The 23,191-nt window shown below is 35.2% G+C and overlaps 1 protein-coding gene across 5 annotated transcripts in view; it reads right to left on the bottom strand.

Moving 5' to 3' along the window:
* The window catches only part of Tenm3 (teneurin transmembrane protein 3), a 2,471,519-nt gene that overhangs the window by 125,354 nt on the left and 2,322,974 nt on the right, over window positions 1-23,191 (bottom strand). For all 5 annotated transcript variants that reach the window (XM_048791931.1, XM_048791932.1, XM_048791930.1 and 2 more), the window contains exons 14-15: window positions 14,411-14,533; window positions 413-627 (exon numbers count right to left, since the gene is read on the bottom strand). In XM_048791931.1, coding sequence (XP_048647888.1) covers window positions 413-627; window positions 14,411-14,533 — 338 coding nt within the window. The remainder of the gene's footprint in view (window positions 1-412; window positions 628-14,410; window positions 14,534-23,191) is intronic.

Genomic DNA, 23,191 nt, shown 5'->3' on the forward strand with positions numbered 1-23,191 from the left:
ACGCAATTCAGGAAGAAAATTGTGTTCTTCCTACTACTGATAGGAAAAACTCAAACAAAATATATAAGCTACATTCTAATTTCTTTCGATTATAAAAGATCCATTCAAAAGTGTTTGGTTAACCAAATAGCTGAACTTAAGAAACAGAATAACTTTTTGTTTCTTGGTACTGGGGATTGAACCCAGGGGTGCTTTAATAGTGAGCTACATCCCCAGCTCTTTAAAAATATATTTTATTTTGAAACAGGGTCTCTATGTTAACAAGCAGGGGCCTCACACTTGTGATTCTCCTGCTTGGTCTCCTAAATAACTGGAATTACAAATGTGCCACAGGGCCTGGCAGGAATCAGAGCAGCTTGTAAAAATGCAAACTAACACTTCCCATTTTCTTCACAACAAAGCTTACTCTTACCTGAGTATGGGATGGTGGTAAGCCTTTTCGGCCATATACTCCAATCAATGCATCCTTCTGAAGAGAGATATTGAACTTCAGAAACTGTGGCTGATCAATAAAGAGCTGTGATCTCCAGAAGATCCCAGGAGGAACCTCTTGAATTGCTCTTCGGCCAATATCAAGTTCTCCAGAATCTATGGTGTTATTTTCTTGAGTAAATCCACCTAATTTTCCTGAATGTAAAAGATCCATGGATGAAGAATAGAAAATGAAAATAAAACAGGTTTCTTTTCCAAAAGCAATTTTCACAAAATGCTCATGCATTTCATCTTCTGATAATAAAATGTGCTCACATAATTTTCACTTTAAAAGCATTTTTGTCAGATATTGTTGTTTTACTAATTCTGATTTAACACATTCTTTAAGATATTTAAGTCAAAATCCTTTGACTTCCCCCCAGGTATGCCTATTATGGAAGCTATTTTCACACCTACAGTCTTTCTTGATCATTTGAAACACAATTATTTTACAAATTATACGTCTTGTTATTTCTTGGAAGAGATTAATCTGGTACTTCTTAGCTATTCTAACCATACTATAACACTGCAAAGTATAAATTAAGCAGAATGAATTATGGAGATTTCCAAACCAGTCTAAGCAAATGACAACAAAACCAATCAATGGCCCCGACTCATGTGGTCCTCTCTAAGGTATATACTAGATGAATGAAAAATCAGATATATAAAAGAATGTAGAGAAGGGGCAAAGGGGACACTGTGACATGTTGAAATTTTCATTTTTAACGTAGGCTGTCACAACTTTTCCTCTTTCTTTTGACTCTCATTTCACAATCAACTTTCTGCCTTAGTGGGCCTATGACATCATCCCTCCCACTAACCTTCAGTCTACAGGAACAAAAACTCTCTGCTCCCTGGGTCTCTGCCATCTCTTACACACTATCTCTCTTCCTGCATGGCTTCATTCTTGGAAAACAGACTCAAGATTCCCCTTTTTTTTTTTTTTTTTGGTATGGCATTCTTGTTTAACCTCTTGGATGAGAGGTCCTTTCTCAATTATTCTATGGAGGTTAGCAGTGAAAGAATATTTACCATTTACCAGTAAATGGAAACACAGAGCTTAATTGGTTCTTATGCAGAAAGGGTCCATGAAAACTGAGAAACAGAATGAAATTGGGCAAATTATCCTCTATCAAATTCATACCTCTTAAAATGATAACAAAATTGACTTACCAATTTTATTCTTATTTAAAAAAATATTAAACAGAATATAGCCTCTAGAGAAGTCAATAATTCAAAATGTGAGGACTTAATTTCAAATGAGAATTATAAATTATCTCATCCTAATGACAAAGGAGAAAGTCTTCTATCTCTCAAGAGTCATTAATCTGACATTGAGTATGTTTTTACAGAATGTCTTTTAGGTACATAGCACTGAGGCGATAACAAGAAATATAAACTAAACAATAATATCTTAGAGATGATTTCCTGCCGCTTAAATGGCTTTTTCTATCAATCAGCTAATAACCTGATTGAGGAGACAACACCTACAAACTGATAAATTAAATAACAATCTAAAGCAATGTATGACTGAGAAAGGAGGAGGATTTCACTGTAGGCTGGACTTCTAAAGACAGGTAGAACAACATTTCTGAGTGGGAATAAACATCATGATATATAAAATGACTGTGGAAATGAACATGTGTTAGGATTATAGTGAGCAGAGAAATCCATCTGGCTAGGAAAGAGGAACACTGGTTTTGGAGTCAGATGACCTGAGTTTGAATCCTGATTCTGACACCAACTGGCAGAGTGATCTTATGGAAGAGATTAAACCTTTGACACTAAATCTCATTTGGAAAAATAGAGAAGGGCATGTGATCACTGGACTACTGTAAGGATTAAATGAGCATGATCCCAAGTGTTATTGCAGTGGCTGGTCTTTAGTACTGAATGAATAAAAACAATAGGTTTGTCATGGGAGTAATGGGAGATAAGGCTTCAAAGAGAAAATGGTACAGTGTGTAGAGGGCCTTGAATATCAGGTTAAAGAATATTGTATTTATACTTTATATTCTGTATGTATTTTCACTCTATCAAAGAGCATTATTATACCATTTCCCCCAAGGATGTATTATATTTACTAGCATTTTATTACTACACATATCATTTATGGTATGCTTTTAAAATGGATACTTGAAGAAGACTTATGGGTAAATGGCATTTCAATGGCACAAAGCCACTTGTTCTTGTGTGTGTGTGTGTGTGTGTGTGTGTGTGTGAGATAATTGAGAGACCCAAAATTCAAGATTACTGAAAAGCATGCTTCGCAATCAAGCTGAGTAAGGCAGATACATGATTTCTGACTGAGACTGAGAAGCAATTCACAATAACTTCACTCTTTCAGATAAATGTGAGGTTTGAGGAGAGTATATTTCTAGTAAATGTTAGGATTGCTTATTACCTGTACTACTGCACCCCACAATGACACATGTTCCATCAATTATAAAGGACAGCTACAGCTAAATGGAGACCCATTAAAGGTTCTGAGCAGGCTAAAGGTGAAATGGAATCATTGTTTCAAGAACATTAAAGTGTAGCAGTATAGGAAGCTTGGAAATGGAGAGACCAGTGAGAATACAGTCACAAAAACCCAGGTAGGAGGCAGAAGGGGGTTGTACCAGAGAGCTTAATAAAAAGAAATTATTTGCAATTTTACTTCCTCTCTTCATTCTCAATGTCCATAATCATGGCACTTAACAGTCCTTCAGCTACTGGGTCTATTTTTCTTGAACCAATTTAGTAGTATAAAATGCTATAAGAAATAAAATTTCAAAGTTGAGTTATAGTCATCCATGTAATTTTTCATGTACCAACTCTTAGATAAACTGCATCATTCAAAGAAATTTTATTATTTATTTTATAATAATATGCATTCAATTTAGCAAAATTAGAATAAAGAGTTAATAAAAGAAAAATATAATCCATCACCTAGAGACTGGTTTTGCTTTCTATCTAAAGAGACATCTTGCTTTACCTAATGAAAATTTCAACTATTTGAGATGACTTTCTACTTTTCATTTAGGATGTTTCTGCACAGCAACCTACATTTGTCATGAATTAGCTTTTACTGAGAGGATTAAAGTGGGGGAAGACAGATGGGATTAATCTTTGGTGAGAACCTATGACATGACAGGTAGTTTTACCTGCATTATTTACATTAAACTTCAAGATCAACTCTATGAGTTCGATGTTTTGAGATGAGGAAACTAAGACTCACAGAAGTAGATTATGTTCTCACAGTAAGTAATAACTACATGGTGTAAATGGAGGGCTGCAGAATTCTAATATCATATTCCAAATCATCAGTACAATCTTTGCTCTTTATTAGAACAAAAACATTACTTTATGTTACTAAGTTTTAAATCTATTCACTGATTTTACACAAAATCATATATATTAACTCATTAAACCACACTAGAACATCTACATTGCTCATAATTTCAGGATGTAAAGTTATACTTTTATTAGGAAGGAATAATGGGTTTTTATTTTTAAAAAAACTGCCAAGGATGCTGCAACATATCATTCTTTGTGTGGTAACTTATAATACATCCCTAATAAATTTTTGTCGTTTGGTTGATTTCCACATAAAATAATTTTTAAAATACTGAGAGCAATGATAGTCTTCTTCCCAACTGAAACCTGTTAGTACACTATCCTACTTAAATATGAATATGGTTCAGGTTTGGACTAATTTATTCAGTTTATGCACTTCTACCCTTTTATTACACTTTATTGTTATTAACAAGTTCTATCTTTTCTATATGAAGCTTATGTAATTTAATCTACTCTCTAATGGTGATCCTGTCTATTGCTACTGTAAGCGATTTTAGAAGTTTTAATAGCATACCTGTGCTTTAAGAGCTGTTAAACACAAACTGGTACTAATCCCAGAAACTTTTTCATCCCAAACATCTTTATTCATATGTATTAGCTTTGGTAACAGTAATCAAATTTTGAATTCTAGGGTTTAAGCTTTCACTATCTCAAAGTAATTTAATAGCTAGGTATTTTTGCTTTGTTGCTTTCTTCATATTGATTTTGAGAGGTTAAAAATCTGTCTCACTGAAATGATATGAGGACCAATTGTTGTGTCAATGAGTATATCTACTTATCCAATTAGTCTCATGGCTAATTTAACAGATGCTTCTTTACAGAAAGAGAGCTCTTTCAATTCTAAAACAACAGCAAAACAAAACAAACAAAAAAACCAAACAAGGTTGATTGGATGTGCTTGAATGGGGCAGTAGTGGTTATGATAATTTTTTTTCCTGCCTGTAATGGAAAAAAACTAATTAAATCATAATGTAATAGAGTTTTAGAGTTCAAGGTACCCAGGGAGGTCTAGGGGTTTTCAAACAAGGGTAGTTACACCCTGGGGTACTATTACTGTAAAATACATATTTGGTGTTCATCCCCATTTCTTGAAACATGACACCTAAAATCTTTGAGACCTCTGAAGTGACAGTGTCTTTTTGTACATTATTGAAGTGGTTGATAGATGGCAGGCCCCAAGTAGCTTCAGGAAGGGGGCTGATAATGGGAAAGACCAAGACAGGATCAAAGGGTTGGGACTTTCAGGCCCACCTCCCAATCTCCAGGGAGAGGAGAAGAACGGAAAGTTAAAGTTAATCACCAATGGGTAATAATTTGATTAATCATTCTTATGTTAACAGACCCACCATAAAACTCCCAAAGGACAGGGATTAGAGAGATTTGGACCTCTGAGTACGTGGAGGTTCCCGGAAGGGCCAGGGCCCTTCTCCCATACCTCACCCTCTGCATCTCTTCATCTGTGTTCTTTGTAGTATACTTTGCAATGACCCAGTAAATGTGTGAGTCTTGTGAGCCACCATAGCAAGTTAACTGGACCCAAGAAAGGGTTGTGGGAACCTCAATTTGTAGCCAGGAAGTTAGAACACAGGTAAAGCAGATGGGGTTGTGACTGGCAGCTGAAGGGCAGGGGACTGAGCTCTCACTGGACTTTGACTCTGTCTCCAGAGACAGTGTCACAAGGGACTTGGAGGCAAGGAACCCAGTTGGAGTCTTCCACAGCACTGCTTGCTTGCTTGCTGGTGGGAAGACTTCCCACACTTCTGGAGCTCACAGAAGTCTTTCATGTTGATTGTTATGGTATGTGAGTAGAGGACAGATGGTTTGTTTTTTCCTATGCAGGTTATACATGTACTTGTTTAGGAAATTAATTTTTAGAATCTCAACTTCCACATGTAGACTTTCTTTAAAACACAAGGTATACTTCTCACACATACAAAATCTGACATGATACATTGTCTTGGATCATGAGCTTCCAGCAAGCCAAACAAAGGCAAAATTCAAAGTATTTATGTTGGTGAAACCTCCTATACTCATGGCACCAGAAACCCAATGCAGGGATTCAGTGTTTCTCTGTCTTACGTGTATTTCCATCAAGCACAAAGTGTGGGGTTAAAAATGGGGTACTCAGGATATTGAGATGTTTGGAAGTCAATCTATCAAGAGGGAGGGATAACTAAGGCTTTATCACCTACCCTCAACCATTGTTAAAGAATGTTTTTAACCTTCAGAAGAGTCTCAGAATGACCAAATCAATAAAGAAAGAAATATTAAATGCAAGAATGCTTCATTTATTACAATTGTCAAGCTTATGGTAAGGACTTGTGCTTTATCTAGCTATCTAACTAGAGCAGGAATCCAGAACTGAGATGGTTGTGACAAAGTGCAGATTTATCAATCTGAACTGAAAAAATGTCAGATTTTTTTTCCTGACATAAACTAAGTTTGATTCTAATGAGTACTGGCTCTTCTAGTTAAATTATATCAAAGATATTTCCCATAAATTAAATGGTCTAATTAAATCAATATATTTAAAGCATGCAATGTTATTGAAAGCATTCAAAAAGATTACAATGGTAAAGGTGAGTTACAATGTACAATAGTTTCAATTTTCCACTCCATTATGATTATACTAAACAGTGCTGTTATGCAAAAGAATAACAGGATAATTAGTATTTTGCTAGGCTTGGTAATGACTTTTTTGGTTTACCACACAGAAATAGAAAAGGGTTGATACTAAAATCTGTCTGCCAAGTCTTTTTCAACACAGGTAGTTGCCAATTCTTTGCTTTCAATAAAACTGAAGGAAAAATGGGATGGCACTGTCAGCTTATAGATCACTAAACATACTTTAAGGAAATAGATTGCAATGTGATTTTTTGACATTTGACTAGCGAGGATTGCAATGAATTGAACAGCTTCACTCAAAAAAATTCCTTCCATTCCTACTTATCTTGCAGCAAGATTTCTCATTCTTATATTTGTAAAAAGGGGAAATGGGAATAGGAATAATATAGAATTCTGCTTTATTCTGTAAGTAATTTTCACATATATAAAATCTTTGCAAAAATTCCCATTCACCTCATTTGGAGAGATTTTGCCAATACATTCCTACTTTTCATGTTTCATAATTATCAAAATATTTAGCATATTTACATAATAACTAAGTCACATTCAATCAATTATTAGAACTAACAATTATACCCATGATTTCATACAGAAAAGGTTTTAAGAAACACATTTACATGGTCTCAAGAAAATTTTTTAAATTCTACTTAATTTTGTATAGATATTTTCTTGAAAGGAATACAAAAACAAGATAGATCACATGTGTATTCTAGCTTTTCCTGTGAAACATGAATCTCATCTCTGGGTGCCTGTCAACTTCGATTTGCTTCAAATTATTATGCTATTTAGAAGGAATTTATTTTGAAGTAAAGTCTGAGAACATGCCTTTTCTAAAAGGTAGATGCAGACCTGACCTTTCATAATGATCAGTGATGTAGAAATGTAAGGACATAGCTGATTTTTCTCTGCTGAGATCCACCAAAGTGGCAGCTTAGATTAGTGTTACATTTCCACATGGGCCTCTAGTTTGAATATCAGGGGATTAAAGTGTCCTTGTCTTTTTAAAAAAAATCTGTCCTGTTGCTTTTCAAGTCAGAGAGCTTCTCTAATTTGGCCCAATCAAGTATGGTCATTCCTGTTAGTATTTTTCAAATGCTCTTTATTGATTGTGAACACACCTGGGAGTCAGTGAGCCACTGACATAATTTGATAAACTTGTAAATACTTGCACAACCCCTTCCTCTGAAGCTCACCAGTCCTCTTAGATAAAAGCTGGACACAGAAGTCTTTCATTGTGCCCTGAATTCCAGAAACTTTGGCTTCAGAGGAAATAAAGGAAGGCCAGTCTCAGGGCTTTCATCCTTCCTCACTGAGATCACTACCTCCGTAAACCCCCAGAGTCTAAACCTGGGAATGATCATAGGAAATACCAAGGTTATCTGCAGGGTGTACTAAGAGAAAAAGAAGGAATAATGGAGGAAAACACAGAGCCAGGGAACAGACTGCCCTGTAGTTATTCTAAATGCAACGTTTGTGGCTTAGGAATCAAACCAATTAAAGCCTTCACAGTGAGAGTGAGATGAACCAAGTCTTCAGACACACTAGGGCACCATCTTGAAGGTTTTTTTTTTTTTTTTTTTTTTTTTTTNNTTAGTTACTCTCCTTATATCAAAGAAGACATTTGGCATTTGTGTTTTAGGGATTGGCTAGCTTCACTTAGCATAATCTGCTCTAATGCCATCCATTTCCCTGCAAATTCTATGATTTTGTCATTTTTTAATGCAGAGTAATACTCCATTGTGTATAAATGCCACATTTTTTTTATCCATTCGTCTACTGACGGGCATCTAGGTTGGTTCCACAGTCTTGCTATTGTGAATTGTGCTGCTATGAACATGGATGTAGCAGTGTCCCTGTAGCATGCTCTTTTTAGGTCTTTAGGGAATAGATCAAGAAGGGGAATAGCTGGGTCAAATGGTGGCTCCATTCCCAGCTTTCCAAGAAATGTCCATACTGCTTTCCAAATTGGTTGCACCAATTTGCAGTCCCACCAGCAATGTACAAGTGTACCCTTTTCCCCACATCCTCGCCAGCACTTGTTGTTGTTTGACTTCATAATGGCTGCCAATTTTACTGGAGTGAGATGGTATCTTAGGGTGGTTTGGCAGAAATGTAAACTTTAAAAGCAACAAATATTGTTTTAAGTAGGATGAATCATCTACATGCATACATGCACACATCCATAGTTTTTCAATTTGCACTTTTATATAAAAGTTTTGTCATTGTTGTTATTGTTTTTGATTGGCAGAATCATTTGTCATAGTTATACTAACCAAAATTTACAACCTTTTGTTTTATTCTTTTATTATCTCCAATTATCCTCCTCTGCATTTTGGAATTCATATCACTGCCCCTTTCAATAATTCTGGTATTGAGATGTCCTCTCATGGTATCATACCTCTACTTTCCCTTACTGTATTATTTTCTAATTCATTGCAATTGCTTGCTTGATTTTGTCCTTGTCTAAAAATCCACATGTTCTGGGAAAAGCAACTGCAACTGTCTTTTTTTCAAATTTCTATATTCTAGAAATATATTCTTGGTGTACATCACATAATATATGCTCAATAAATAATCTAAATGAATCAATACTATCCGTTCAAAGGAAAAATAAGAGTCCTTTCATAAAATCCAAGTAACTAAAAATATAAATAGCTAGTTATGGGGGCTTCTATTATTGCTTTACTGTAATTACTGTGGATATTATTGATGATGATTTAAAAATCTATCTTCTTGAGAATTTTGCTACAAATTATAAATACATAATCTTGAATTACAGAAAAATGCAAACTAATAATTACTGATATGTATCACTGCTTGGCACTCTACATGTATTATCTGATTTAAACCTCACTACTACCCTATAAAAAACAGGAAGTTAGAGAAGGTTATTTGCATAAAGGCCAGTGAGTGGCAGTTCTTGACCATTATTACATCAGTGTTTGCTCTGCACATACTTTATGCAAGGTACTGTGCTGGCCCTTTATATACTTTATATCACATCATTTTCACTCATTCGCTCAACAAATACTCTTTAAGTACCTATTACAGACCAATAACTGCTAAGAGCTTCACATAGAGCAGTGGAAAAATAACGATCCTTGCCTTACACTTCAGCAATGAAGGTATACATTAAATAGTAAATAACCATTAACATTTTCCAAGTATTTGTTATGGACTATACACCATTTAAACCATGTAGTCAAAATTAAGTGGTTTGACTACTCAAAACCATTCTATAATGTAAATAGTACTAGTTCCTTTTAATTCATGAGAAAACTAGAAACAAAGAAGCTCTATATCTTGTCCCAAGTAATACAAGCATTAATGGTCAGAACTAGGACAGAAAACCGGCAGTTTAGCTCAAGAGTTTATACTTTTTATATCTCTCCGCTATATAGTTTTTGTATTGTAGTGTGGTGCAAAGAGCAGCCAGATTGTGGAAAGCCTTGTATGTCATTTAAAGGCATGTGACTAGAATCTGGGTCACCAAGGGGTTTGGTGAGGTATTTTTATTTCAGATTTGTATGTGAAGAATAGATGAGCAAGATTGGAGACAGTACAGATAATTGGCTGCTATAATTCAGGTGAAAAATGATAGGACTCAAAAGAGATAATGAAGTTAGATTTGTCAGGACTTAGTGATTGATTAAATATGAGAGTTGAGATAGTAGGAGGAGTCAGGAATGACTCCTAAACTTCCAGATCAGTTAACTAGGTCAATAACAAAATGTCATTTCCTGATCTAGAAATCCCTGAGAGAGGGGCACAGTTGGAGAGAGATGACGTGGCAGTCATGTTTTATGAAGAAGGCCACAACAATATCTACCATCCAAAATGCCCTTAGGCTATGTGTTCCTCCATTTTCCAAATTAGGAGGGGGAGCTGACCGCCCCTTACCATGAAGCTGGGTTGACCGTCCTTGACTTCTTGACCAATAGGATGTGATGAGAGTGATGTTTCAGAATATCTGATGCTAGGTCACAAGAAGCCCTATCATAGCTTCTTTTGAAGTCTCAGAAGTTCTCTTTTGGGATGCTCCTCTTCAGAATCAGCTAGTGCATTCTGAGAAGCCCAAGCCACATGGGAAGTCAACTTTAGGTCCTCTAGAGGACATCCACAGTAGAGCTCAGCTTGAATCTACAAACGGCATCAAATGCCAGGCATGTAGATGAGCCTCCATGTACTTCTAGATCAATGGACCCTCAGATAGCCCCAGCTGACATCTGGAAGTAATTGCATGGTAGTCTCAAATAAGAATGCAAGAACTTGCCCAGTTAACTGACAGAATTATGAGAGGCGATAAACTGTTTTTGTAAACTACTAAGTTTTCGGTATGATTTGTTATACAGTAATAGACACCCAAAGTAGGCGATGGGTTCAGTTTTAGACACATGAAGTTTGAGATGCTTGGAAGATACCCAAGTGGAGATGTTCCAAAGAAACTTGGATAGATTTTATGAGTTGATTTCTGGAGCTAAGGAGAGCAATCTAGGCTGGACTTATTGATCTTGGAGTCTGTGGCACACAGAATGTCAGGAGAGATGATGAGAGAACCTATGAAAGAGTAGAGTCCCGAGAAAGAGTAATGTTTAGGGATCAGGTAGAGGGAGATGAACCAACTAAACAAACTGAGATGGTCCTACCAAAATTGTTAGGAAGTTACAGTGAATGTGATATTACAGAAGCTCAGAGAAAAGAACACCTCAATTAGGAAGAATTGGTTAACTTTTAAATGCTATCAAGAATTCAAATATGATAAAGAGTGAAAAGTATTTCTTGGTGCTATTGACATGGCAATGCATAACCCTGGAAGATATCAGTTTCAAAAAGTGGTGGTGACAGAGGACCGTCATGAGAAGGAATACTGCGGAAACCAGACTGGCATAGCAATATGTGGAAGGTTAAACAGGTGGGTATAGGGAATAAACACACTGTGTTCATGAAACTGTCTGTAAGAAAGAAGAGCAAGACTTAGTGGAGTTGGAGTAGGGGGCAGTAAAGGGAGATTTTTTTTTTTGTCTTCCTAAAACATGGGAAACCCTGGAAAGTTCAAATGGTGACTGGAGAGGGTCAGCAGATGGGGGGAGTTTTAAAAATACAGAATGAGATTAAGAGAACCTTGGAACAAATAGCCTTGAATAGGGGGAGAAAATGGTGAAAGGATAGATCCACATACATACAGGAATGGATATTTGTTTACAGGAAATCAAGGGAGCTCCTTCTTTTATTTTTCTATTCAACAGAATCCAAAGTCATTTGCTGAGAGAGGGCTATAGGTTACGTATGGGGCAGAGAACCCTGCATGGGAAATATAGTTGGATTGCCAGACTATAGAAGCTGGTAAGCCAAGAGTTAGGTACTACTATTCCCTCTTTACATGTGAGGAAATTAAGGCTCAAAGAGGTTGAGTAACTTGTTCAAGGTTACAGAGTAAATAAAGGAAGGAGCTAGAATTTGAGTATAAGCCTGTGTGATTTTTTTCCAGTACATTAAGCTAAATGAATTCTTTGGTCCAGGGGAATAATTTTAGTTTCTAGGAAGACTATTTGAGCTCCAAACGTTATTCTTATCTATTTATTCACTTTGTCCATATCCATCAGTTTTGTCCGAGACCATACACTTATGATACCTCATCTCTAAAATATGTAGTCAAAGAAGGTCTCAGGAATAATCAGTAAAGGATCACGGCATATAAGATAAATTCTTCTTTTAGATACTAACTACCATTTAGAAGCTTTGGTTCCATATTAACTTAAAGGCAAGCAGGGAGTTCACTGAACCATTAGCACAATGATTGTTTCTTAGAATTATATTTACAAAATAAGAATGAAATAGCACTACACAAATACAAGGATTGCATTTAGAAGCTGTGAAGTAATTTTCTTATTATGCTTAACACAGTTAATTCTCCTAGTGAGCTTTGTTCAGAATTCTCAGGCTTTCAAGAGGGTTGCAATCTGAAATTATTCTAAAGAGACAACATGATGTGATCTGCTTCCCTGGACAGTTTATAGAGTGAAAGTAGCATGGGATGGTGCATAGACATGACAAGTTCATCATGCAGTTCTCAAAGCAGCAGATTTTACTTGCAAATATAGCCCCTTTCTGCTCCTCTGTGACTCAGGTTCATAAGTATTTAAGAAATAGGACACTTGACCAGGAAAAATGGAAAAAAGATCTCCTCGTAATTTAGGTTATGGGAGAAATAATGAAGCAGACAAATGATTGTTGTTTAGGTCACAGTTTGGACAAGCTCTGAGTCCAGACAGAGCCTTCTTTAAAGGAAGAGAAATTTCTACAAATACCCTGATCCAGTTGGCAGGTTAAAGGATCAGTTCTCTAGTATATTTAACTGATTCTGGGCTGTTAATTATCCTTTAATATGAGAGACTTTTTTTTTAAACACAGCTAGGATGAAGGTACTTTTTAATACAAGTACATGTAGTTGCTGGACAGACACGCACCAACTGTATATAGTACACTCTATGATCATACAGGAGAACTTCCGACACCTGAGAGAAGGGGAATAAAACTGTTGTTCTTTGTAAACTTTGGAATTACTTTAGTGAACTATAACTAGCATTTGTTAAAAATGGGAAATCTAATGCATTCTGCTGTCATGTATAACAAATTAGAATAAATAAAATTCAAAATTAAAAAGAAGAAAAAAATTGGAAATATAATCAAACAGAATAGCAAACACTAAGGTACATTTTACAAAATAAGAACAAGGATTATTTCAGATATATATGTGTATATGAATGTTGGCTTTAATGTGACATGGATTTCTTACTGCAGTCACGGTCAGTAGTTTAAAAGTCATGGTTTCAGAGGACTCCAGTTTTATAGAGACTTCTGAAGCCATGTTCATGTGTATATTCTAATCCTCTGGAGCTGGTATGATGCTAGGCTGTCCATTCCAGGGTTGCCCCAAACTTCTCTTGCAAATCTAAAATACTACACACTTTGCCTGAGGCTACTAAGTAAATAAGGGAAAGAGTTAGGATTAGAATATGGGCTTATGTGAGCTGAGGGATGCTGATGCGAGCAGACATATTTCCTGGCAAAATACCAGGACCCAGAGACCAGGCTAGGGGAACATCTCTGAAACCCCAGCTTTCTCAGAATCATGCTTTCAGAGTACTGTGAAACTAATTAGCCATACTCTATGTTCACTGTAATCATAATAAAAGGTTAGGGTATTGTAAAATAAGCAAAATGTCCACAATAAGTTATATATCTCTTTAACATAATTACAATTTCTTCAGTCAGTAAGAAAGTTCTCTACATGCATAGTTAATAAGCGCCATCTAAGCATTTCTATAGGAATCAGCTACTTTGATAGTCTGATTATCCATCAATATAAACAAAATTAACATTCCTGATTTCTGTATATTTACTTGATTTGTTCATATGTGTGTCATCAATGTATAAAATCAAATAAGTGTTTAAGGTAATTAACGTTTACTTAATTGAAATTTCTCACCTGTCATTTCAATTATGAAAGCTTTTCATAATTGATAGGGCAACCAGAGGAAAGGTCAATAAATTATAATACTTTAATGTGTTTTGCATTTAAAAGCTTTTATAATAAAATTAATATAGTATTCCAACATCACATACAAGTTGAATCAAGAAAACTTAATATACCCAAGGTAATATAAGAGGTCACTTATAGGACTATAATCTATTTTAGACTAAAAATAAATCTCAATAGATACTTTCAGGAGGCAAAGGCAGAAAAGCCTACACATGAAATCAGAAGGCAGAAAATCATAGTATTCCTATGATAAAAATGTGAATTTCCAACCTTTTGAGTAAGTTAATAAAAATCACTCATAAAAACATGATACCCATAATTTCTAAACCTTCTCTTTCTCCTATATAAACTGGATGTAAGCATGGGTAAAAATCAGTTTATGGAAAAGCAATGTTAAAAGAAAAACACAGGATACATAATTCTTTCTCTTACCATTGTCGCCAGAAGGTAATGATACAGTGTTTGTCGGCATGGTATCAGAATTCACTTTTCCATTCTCGAATGTGTCATTTTCAGTCTGCTGTAACTGCCAGTTGAGGCCAAATAGATGCATTGCTGGGGGTAAAAAATACAAGTTGTTAAAGGTCTGCTGCTTTTAGCTCCAAAAGTAAGTGGTAAGCATGTTTATAACAAGAGTCATATGTAAAGTTAAAATTCCCAGTTTTTGAAATACCAAGGACAACTGCACAATAAAATTATAAAATTTCCTCAAAGACATGCAATTTATGAAGTAATGCTGTGCAATATGGCAACATTTCAATAATGATTTAATATTCAGCTAATTGGTATCAGAAAAGTCTTATGAATGAATCATTATTTGCTGTAATTTGTCCATGTTCCCTTTTCACCATCTTTCAAGTAAGTGGTAGAATTCTCTGCGGCAGTATTTTCTACAAGTGCTTGGCCACAGGTCATTTGCAAATTTATAATGCTCTGTTATATGTTCTCAAAAGACATGCTAGGTATTTGGATTATAATGAAATTCTAAAAAACTGGTTTCACAGATGAATTTGTATATGAAATGATCAGAACAGATTCAGATGTGAAAAATATAATAAAATTTGAACATAATATTTAAGATTAGTGGTTTTTAAATTTATGACCTATTTCAATAATGACTCAAACCAAATACATGCATATGTGTCAGGTAATTTCTTGTGAGTTTTTGATATGGTATGATTATACTTTTATAAATTTATAAGTGAAAAAAAATTTTTTTGTACCAGCTGAGTTGATGGTTTTGAACTCAGAATCCTCCTGGCTTGGCCTACCAAGCTGCAGGGATTATATGTGTGTGCCACCACACCCGGAATAAATAACAAATTTGTCAAAAATGTATAATGTATGTACTAACTTTATTTAAAATATTTAGAAAACATAACTAGAGGACTATGTGATATAATTATAAATTTATAAATGTCATCTAACTTAAATTTTAATATATTATCTGTTTTCTTAATTTATCAAAAATATTTATAAGAATATGTCACTGCCTGGCTGGGGATGTGGCTCAAGCGGTACCGCGCTCGCCTGGCATGCACGGGGCGGGGCGCTGGATTCAATCCTCAGCACCACATAAAAATAAAATAAAGATGTTATATCCACCGAAAACCGAAAAATAAATATTAAAAAATTTCTCTCTCTCTCTCTACTCTTTCTCTCTCTCTCTCTCAAAAAAAAAAAAAAAAAAGAATATGTCACTGCCATTTAACCATTAACAAGTACTAGATATTCATTTGTGCTCCACAGAATATAGCCAAGTAATTATTTCTTAAGGAAAGCCAAAATCCACAGGGATGCCAGATGATGGTAATATTACCCTATCACGAAGAGAAATTTTTGACATTGTTTTGCTCACTATTCAAATTCGAATTTACCAGAGAAGTAGAAAAATACAAGTATTTAAAACATTTGTCAGAAGTAGTGTGATAACCACCATCTTCAAAGAGCTTTTATTAAATATCCAATATATTATCTAAGTAGTAACAAAATTAAATTGGCATAGTGTAAAATCACATTGGCCTTGAATGCAGTTAAAGATTTTTGTTTAATACTTACTTGAGGATTTAATCTTGGAAAAATTATTGTCAAAGATTAGATTTACTTAAAAAACGAGACTTGTTAAATTGATGTGAAAATTCTAGAAGCATATAAAGCATAGCTGGCATACAGCAGGACAGTTATTAATATATAGGAATTCCATTTATTTATAATAATATTAATTATTTGGATTCTCTTGATCAGACCATGGCACCACTCAATAAAAAGTCTCTTTTGTTTACAATGTTGTGCACTGTCAAATACCTATTAATCCCTCAGATGGCAAGTGTTAACTTCTTGGAGAAATCCACCCAGGACTGTTTTATTTCACTTCTATATATAATTTTTAAGATATAAATAGGTTTAGGAACACAGTTCCTGACACCTAGAGTAGGCCTCAACAAGTATCTGATAAATAAGTGATTTAAAATTAGCCATACTTCTATTTTCTAAAATTTTAAAATCTAAGATTATTGTGGATAGTGATATAGTAATTTAAAGAGAAACAAAATATAAAGCAAATATACAAACAGCTAAGAATGAATATCACACTACTAATAATTAATGACTTCTTAAGTGTATTATATGAGAAGTAGTTGAGTGAAAGTCCACGATTACTATGTATGATTGACTGAATTTTAAAAAATCAACAATTTTGGGTCATTCTAATTACCAGTTCCACATTCTTTTATTAATAAATCTAAAAGCATGCTATAGTTACACAGATAGCCACATCTACCCCATATATTTGCAAAATTATATCTACTCACACTCCCTGTTTAAATTACAGTCTGTCAGCAATTCCATTTAAACTCTGATTTTTATGGATTAAGATACAGGTTTTAGAATTCTTAAATTTACAAGTTGTCATCTTTAAAGAGGTATAACTTTGTATGTCATTTTGTATTAAATTACGTAGTGTTTGAGTGGCAAAATGTCAGGAGCTTTCTAAACATTTATCACTCCATACATTTGTCAAGGTTTTAGATACTTAAGCAATTTATTGAGCAAAGTAATGGGAGCTAGTTCTGCATACAGCAGAGGTTTGACAGACATACTATGGCATAGTAACAATAAATACAGACCTTCTCTGATTCAGAATGATGCAACTTCTGACTTTTTGACTTTACTATGGTGCAAAAGCTATATCCACATTCAGTAGAAACTCAATTTGACTTTTGAATTTTGATTTTTCCCAGGCTAGCAATATGCAGTATGATACTCTTATAATGATGTGTCATTATGGAGCAGAAGCTTTCAGTCAGCCCCACAATCATGAGGGGAAACAACAGGGACTATAGTGCATACTCTTGCTGAGCTAGGATGTGTGGTAGGTTCTGAGTATTAACTGCATTTAAAAAAATATATTCTTTTTAGTTGTGGATGGACCTTTATTTTATTTATTTATTTATATATGGTGCTGACAATTGAACCCAGTGCTTCACAGATGCCAGACAAGTGCTTGACCACTGAGCCACAATCCCAGACCCTTAAATACATTTTTGATTTCTAATATTTTCAACCTCTGATGGGTTTGTTGGGATCTAACCCCATCGTTTAGTCAGTGAGTACATCTATTCCAATATGGTAAAGTTTCCATCCAAAATAATTTATAATCATTGTGACTTTTAACATAAAGACCTTTCAAATGATAGATTTGCTCATACTATTGGTTTTAATAGACTTTGAAGGGTAACCCATGGGATTGTGAACAGATGTCAAATGTTAGAATGTAATGTGATGTTTTTGTTAGTACAGCTATTTTATTTATTTATTTATTTTTTTGCCAGATGGGCAACAACAGAAGTTGTTGTATTTTTTTTCCACAAAATCTCAATAAGATGTTATATAATGAGAATCATGCCCAATAATATTGTATCTTGCTTAATACTTTATTGAAAACAGAAACCAACAAGTTGTTTGGTCATAGGATATTATCTGCTTTGAAATTGTTGGTATTTGATTTTATTTTGGTGAAGCTCTTACGGCTTATGTATAACTTAAGATATGATACATATGCAGGATTAATGAGAGAGAAGAAAGAGGCAGGCAGCAAACTCTAAAAAGTCAAGAATGTTCCAGAAATTACTGAGCAGTACTGTAATAAAACTACATGGAACATCTTGGCAGATAAATAAAGGGAAAACTAGCTAACTTGCTAAATAAAATACATCTGCAAATAACGAAGAATAAGCCATATTTTTCAACCCTGAGCTGGAAAGCAGATTTGAACGCATGGGAAGGTATCTGCTGCTAGTATTCATGGATGGTTCCAAGGATCCTTGGTTCATGCATATCCCAGTAGGGGTGCAGGGAGAATAGCCAGAAGCAGCTTGGAGCTAAGTTTTATTTTTCTGAACATAAATTAGTGTTTTATTTTAAAAGTTTATTTATTCTAATTAGGTATATATGACAGCAGAATGCATTTTGATTCATTGTACACAACTGCAGCACAACTTTTCATTTGTACACCATGTAGCATCGCACCATATGTGCAGTCATACATGTACCTAGTCATACATGTCTATCTCATTCCACCATCTTCCCCTCCCTACCCCTTGCTCCCCTTTGCCCAATCACAGTTCCTTCATTTTACCCTGTCCCTGCCCCCCACCATTACAGATCATATCCACTTATCAGAGTGAACATTTGGTCTTTGTTTTTTTGGGATTGGCTTGATTCACTTAGCATGATATACTCCAACTCCATCCATTTACCTGCAAATGCCATAATTTTATTCTCTTTTAATGCTAAGTAATATTCTGTTGTGTATATGTACCACAGTTTCTTTATCCATTCATCTATTGAAGGGCATCTAGGTTGGTTCCACAGTTTAGCTATTGTCAATTGAGCTGCTATAAACATTGCTGTGGCTGCATTACTATAATATGCTGATTTTAAGTCCTTAAGTCAAGGAGTGGGATGGCTGGGTCAAATGGTGGTTCCATTCCAAGTTTTCTAAGGAATCTCCATACTGCTTTCCAGATTGGTTATAGCAATCTGCATCCTTACTAGCAATGTAAGAGTGTGCCTTTCCCCCCACATCCTCCTCAACACTTGTTGTTTGTATTCTTGATAAGTACCATTCTGACTGGTGTGAGATGCAATCTTGGAGTAGTTTTGATTTGCAATACCAGACCCTCTTAACCTCAGAGAAAGTGTTCCATGTAGTGTGCAATTAAAAACAAAAACCAACCAACCAACCAACCAAACAAACAAACAAAAACCCCATGACATTTAGTGAACAGGTACTCTGTGTCAAGCACTGTACTAATGTTTCACTTGCATGGTTTCATTTAAGCTTCACAAATACTCCATTGAATAGCTACTATTACTTTTTTTTTCTTCCTATTTTAAATCTGAGAAAATGGAGGCTTTTTGACTTAAGATTGAAGAAGCTTCCAAGCCAGTAAGCAGTGGACCTTGGCTTTAAGTCTAGAGACAAATGGCATCCTGGTAATACCTCTCTATTGTACCAGGGGGTAGCAGAGTGTGGAAATCCACACAAGAGGAAGTGAAATGTGACTTTGAGAAGGTCTAAGACTATAAATAATGCATCTCTGCTACAGCAAGTAAATGGAAGGCTGAGACAGGATGGGCATGGAGGGTGGACAGGGCTATTAATGGGCAGCATCTGTGTGTTTCAGGCACAGTTCTTTCACATAAGTACTTTATTACTATATTATGATATGTCTCAAGATAAGTTTTATAGTAATATTATGATGATGATGAAATTAATATCAGGTTATTTTGATTAACTTCAAGGTTTTTAAAAATGGCAATTTAAAAATTACATAGGTAAAAAAATACATGAAATAAAAAATTCTTATGTGAACACCATAATTGTTAATTTTGAAATTTTAGAAATAGCACTTATTGGGGCTGGGGTTGTGGCTCAGTGGTAGAGTGCTTGCCTAGCACATGCAAGGCCCTGGGTTCGATCCTTAGCATCACATATAATAAATAAAGGTATTGTGTCCAACTACAACTAAAATAAATAAATATTTTTTTTAAAAAAATAGTAGTTATATAGATTTAATCTTTAAAAATGTTTATTTCTTTTATCATGTTTGATAGTGTTCAACTGTCATTTTCATCTCTTTCCAGATGATTGTATGATTTTTATGATTTTATAACCTGTCCCCTACTAATTTAATCCTTATTCTATGTATCCCCCCAAATGTAGGCATTCATCAAAACCCTTCTTTGGCCTCCATTTCTTCTCAACTGCTTTAATTTTCAATTCCATGTGGATGGATGTGGATACTTTCAAATCTGTATCTCTAATACTAACTTCTTTCTGGACCAAGCAACACTATAAACTTCACCTTTTAGTATATCTAGAAACCCTGTGGTACCTCAAATTTTACCTCAAAATTTTTTTGCTTTCCAGGTTTTCTTTCTTTCTCTCTCCATAAGCATCATTTTAGCCTAGGCAATGAAAGCCACACAGGTCTAGGATGAATGAAAGTTCTATAAATTACTAACTGTGTGGCCTTGGGTTAGTACTTAACCTCTGAAATTCTGTTTCCTTGCCTATTAAATAGAAATTATGACTACCTATTTTATAGATTTGTTATAAAGCTAATTAAAGTCAGTGTATTTAAAGCCCTTAGGTTTGAAGCACTACTCAATAAATAGTTCCTGGTCACCTACAGGTAAACTCTGATTTAATGTGTCTTCCTTTCTCATCTTCCCATCCAGTCTTGTTGCTGGGTCCACTGACCTCTCTCATTGTCCTTGCCTTGTTTTCAGTACCAGTCCCCTATTTTAGGCCCTTAATTTTTTTTTTTTTAGTTTTTATTTTCTTCAAGTTACATATTCAGGCAGTTTTACAAAGCTTGTTATGCAAAACTACAGGCTCATCTAACTTCCTTGCTCCTTAGACAAAATCATTCCTTGGTTTTTTGGGCTGGTTCTTTTAGTATTTCCCTCCTTATGTCTTAATAGCACTCTTACAATGTTACCTCCTAGTCTTTAGTTTTAGGTACTTTCTGGAGAATGAGGGTGGGAGAGACTCTCATTACTTCTGATCAGTTTTCCTGTCCCTTTTTCAGTCCACTCTACCCATGGTTGCCAGTTATCTTCTCAAAGGGTGTCTCTGATCATCTAATGATGTTCTTTCTCCTCACAGGTAGCCATTAATGCCTCTCCAGCTATCTCCTCTTTCAGACCCCTCAGCTAACCTTATCTGCCCGTCTAGCCTTAAACATTGCCCCCTGATCTTCCTGCTTCTGTGCCTTTGATCCCTCAGTTCCTGGTTTCTGGGATGTTTCAACCCCATCCTCTATCTAAGAAAATCTCACCAGCACCTTATTTCATTACGAAGTCTCCCCAGAACTGATAACTATTCTGTGCTGCTATAGTAGTTGGATTTTTTTTTTAACTTAAAGGTTTTCATTTTTATCTTTTTACTTGCTGGGGTTTGAGGAGTCAGAATTGTAAGAGAAGTAGGAATAGATCTTTGCACCCAGGGGGTAAAGGTACTTTGATGGAATGGCAAAGAATGAGGGTAGGGAAAAGGCAGTATGTAGAATTTCAGCTATGAAAAAATGAGAGAAAATAGTTAAAGGAAAAGTACTTCTGAGTTTTCAATGTTTCCCCTAGAGTTGATCTTGGAATCCCAGGTCTCTGTAGCTGAATTGGTTCCTGTGAATTAGGAGTGACTAACAGACGATCTTAAAACTGGCAATAGTCAGAAGGACCTTGGATGGCACCTAACATAATTCATCCTTCTTTCTCAGGGCAGAAGAACATAGATTTCCAAGACGATTTCCAGTCAGTCCAAAACCCTTTTAAATAACATTTTTATAACATTTGACATTTGTCATCCACAAAATTAAGGGGCAGTACTGTTCATGCCACCACCCAAGTCACAAATAAAAAAATACAATAATATCAATCCTAGAAGTGACTTACTCACCTGGCTGTTAAGCCATTGATAACTATGAAAACCTATTTATTGTCAATACTCTTATCATCTTGGTGGTTTGGTTATGTTATTTGTAAACTGTAACCAATTTTAAGATGTTGAAAATTAAAATATTTCTTATGTAGTTAAAAAGTATTTATCATATAATCTCTTAGATTTTTCCCCTGTAGGTTTTTCCAGTAAATTTTAAGGGAAAAAAAACTCATGAAATAATTTTGAGACAATATGTTAGTTAAGATCTGTCAGTAAATCTTTTTGAAGGAATTTTCTTTCAGTTTCAAAGACCATTCAAAAGCAAGAAATTACAGCATGCATTCCTTTTAGTGTTCAAAGCTGATGGAGATGAACAGAACCCATGGCATTATAGTTCTTTTACCTCCAAATAAAAAGGGGGCATGCCATTGTTTTTAACCAGAGTATGTTGGTTTGACACTTCAAAGCCAGCATGTGGAAAACTTGAAACCTAAAATGTGTAATTAAAGAAAATTATATACCACCAAGTAGCAAATTCAGTGCCATTTTTAGTTTCATGTTGAGAGAAAAGGTGCCAAATTTTGATCTTGTCTCTGGGGACCATGCCACTGAAGTTGTTTCCACAGCTACTATTATTTCTACTGGCATCCTTGAGTTCTCAGATCCTGCCAAATATGGATGGGAAGGAGGGGTGTGACAGCTGGTGATAGAGTCCAGCAATCTGCCAGAACCTTGGAGTAAATTACAGGGGATGTTATGAAGGGAACACAGAAGTAAGCACCCTTGCCATCAGGAACCTGAATGCAGCTAACACCACCAGAACCCTGAAGAGTGTACTCTGAGGTTTTGGCAATACAGAGCACAGTTCTTAGCAGGCCTGCCATTATTGCCTAAATGCTGTTTAATTTTACAAGATCCAGCAAACATTCTCACAAAAATAAAAAGGAGGAGAGAATATAGAAATCAGAGTCTGGTAAGAAAAACTGACTTTAAAAATATCATTCAGAAAATACCTGTAATTCAATTTTGTTTAGCCTCCAAAACCTTGAAAGTCCTCCTAAAGCAAGCAAAGGTCTAGAGTTACCCTTTCTTGTAATTTACCTTGTATCCATCAGGGAATACTTTCCCCCAAACAATCTTTCTGAGAAAGATTCATTAAGAACCTCTTAATGGAAATTGCAGGACAAATGAAAACAGGATCTGAGCTTTGATAAGCTAGGGGCATTCTTTTCAACACAGATTGTTTGTGGTATCTTTTGGAGACTTTG

This window comes from Marmota marmota, unplaced genomic scaffold (assembly GCF_001458135.2).
Source record: "Marmota marmota marmota unplaced genomic scaffold, marMar, whole genome shotgun sequence".
In the NCBI taxonomy this organism is placed as follows: domain Eukaryota; kingdom Metazoa; phylum Chordata; class Mammalia; order Rodentia; family Sciuridae; genus Marmota; species Marmota marmota.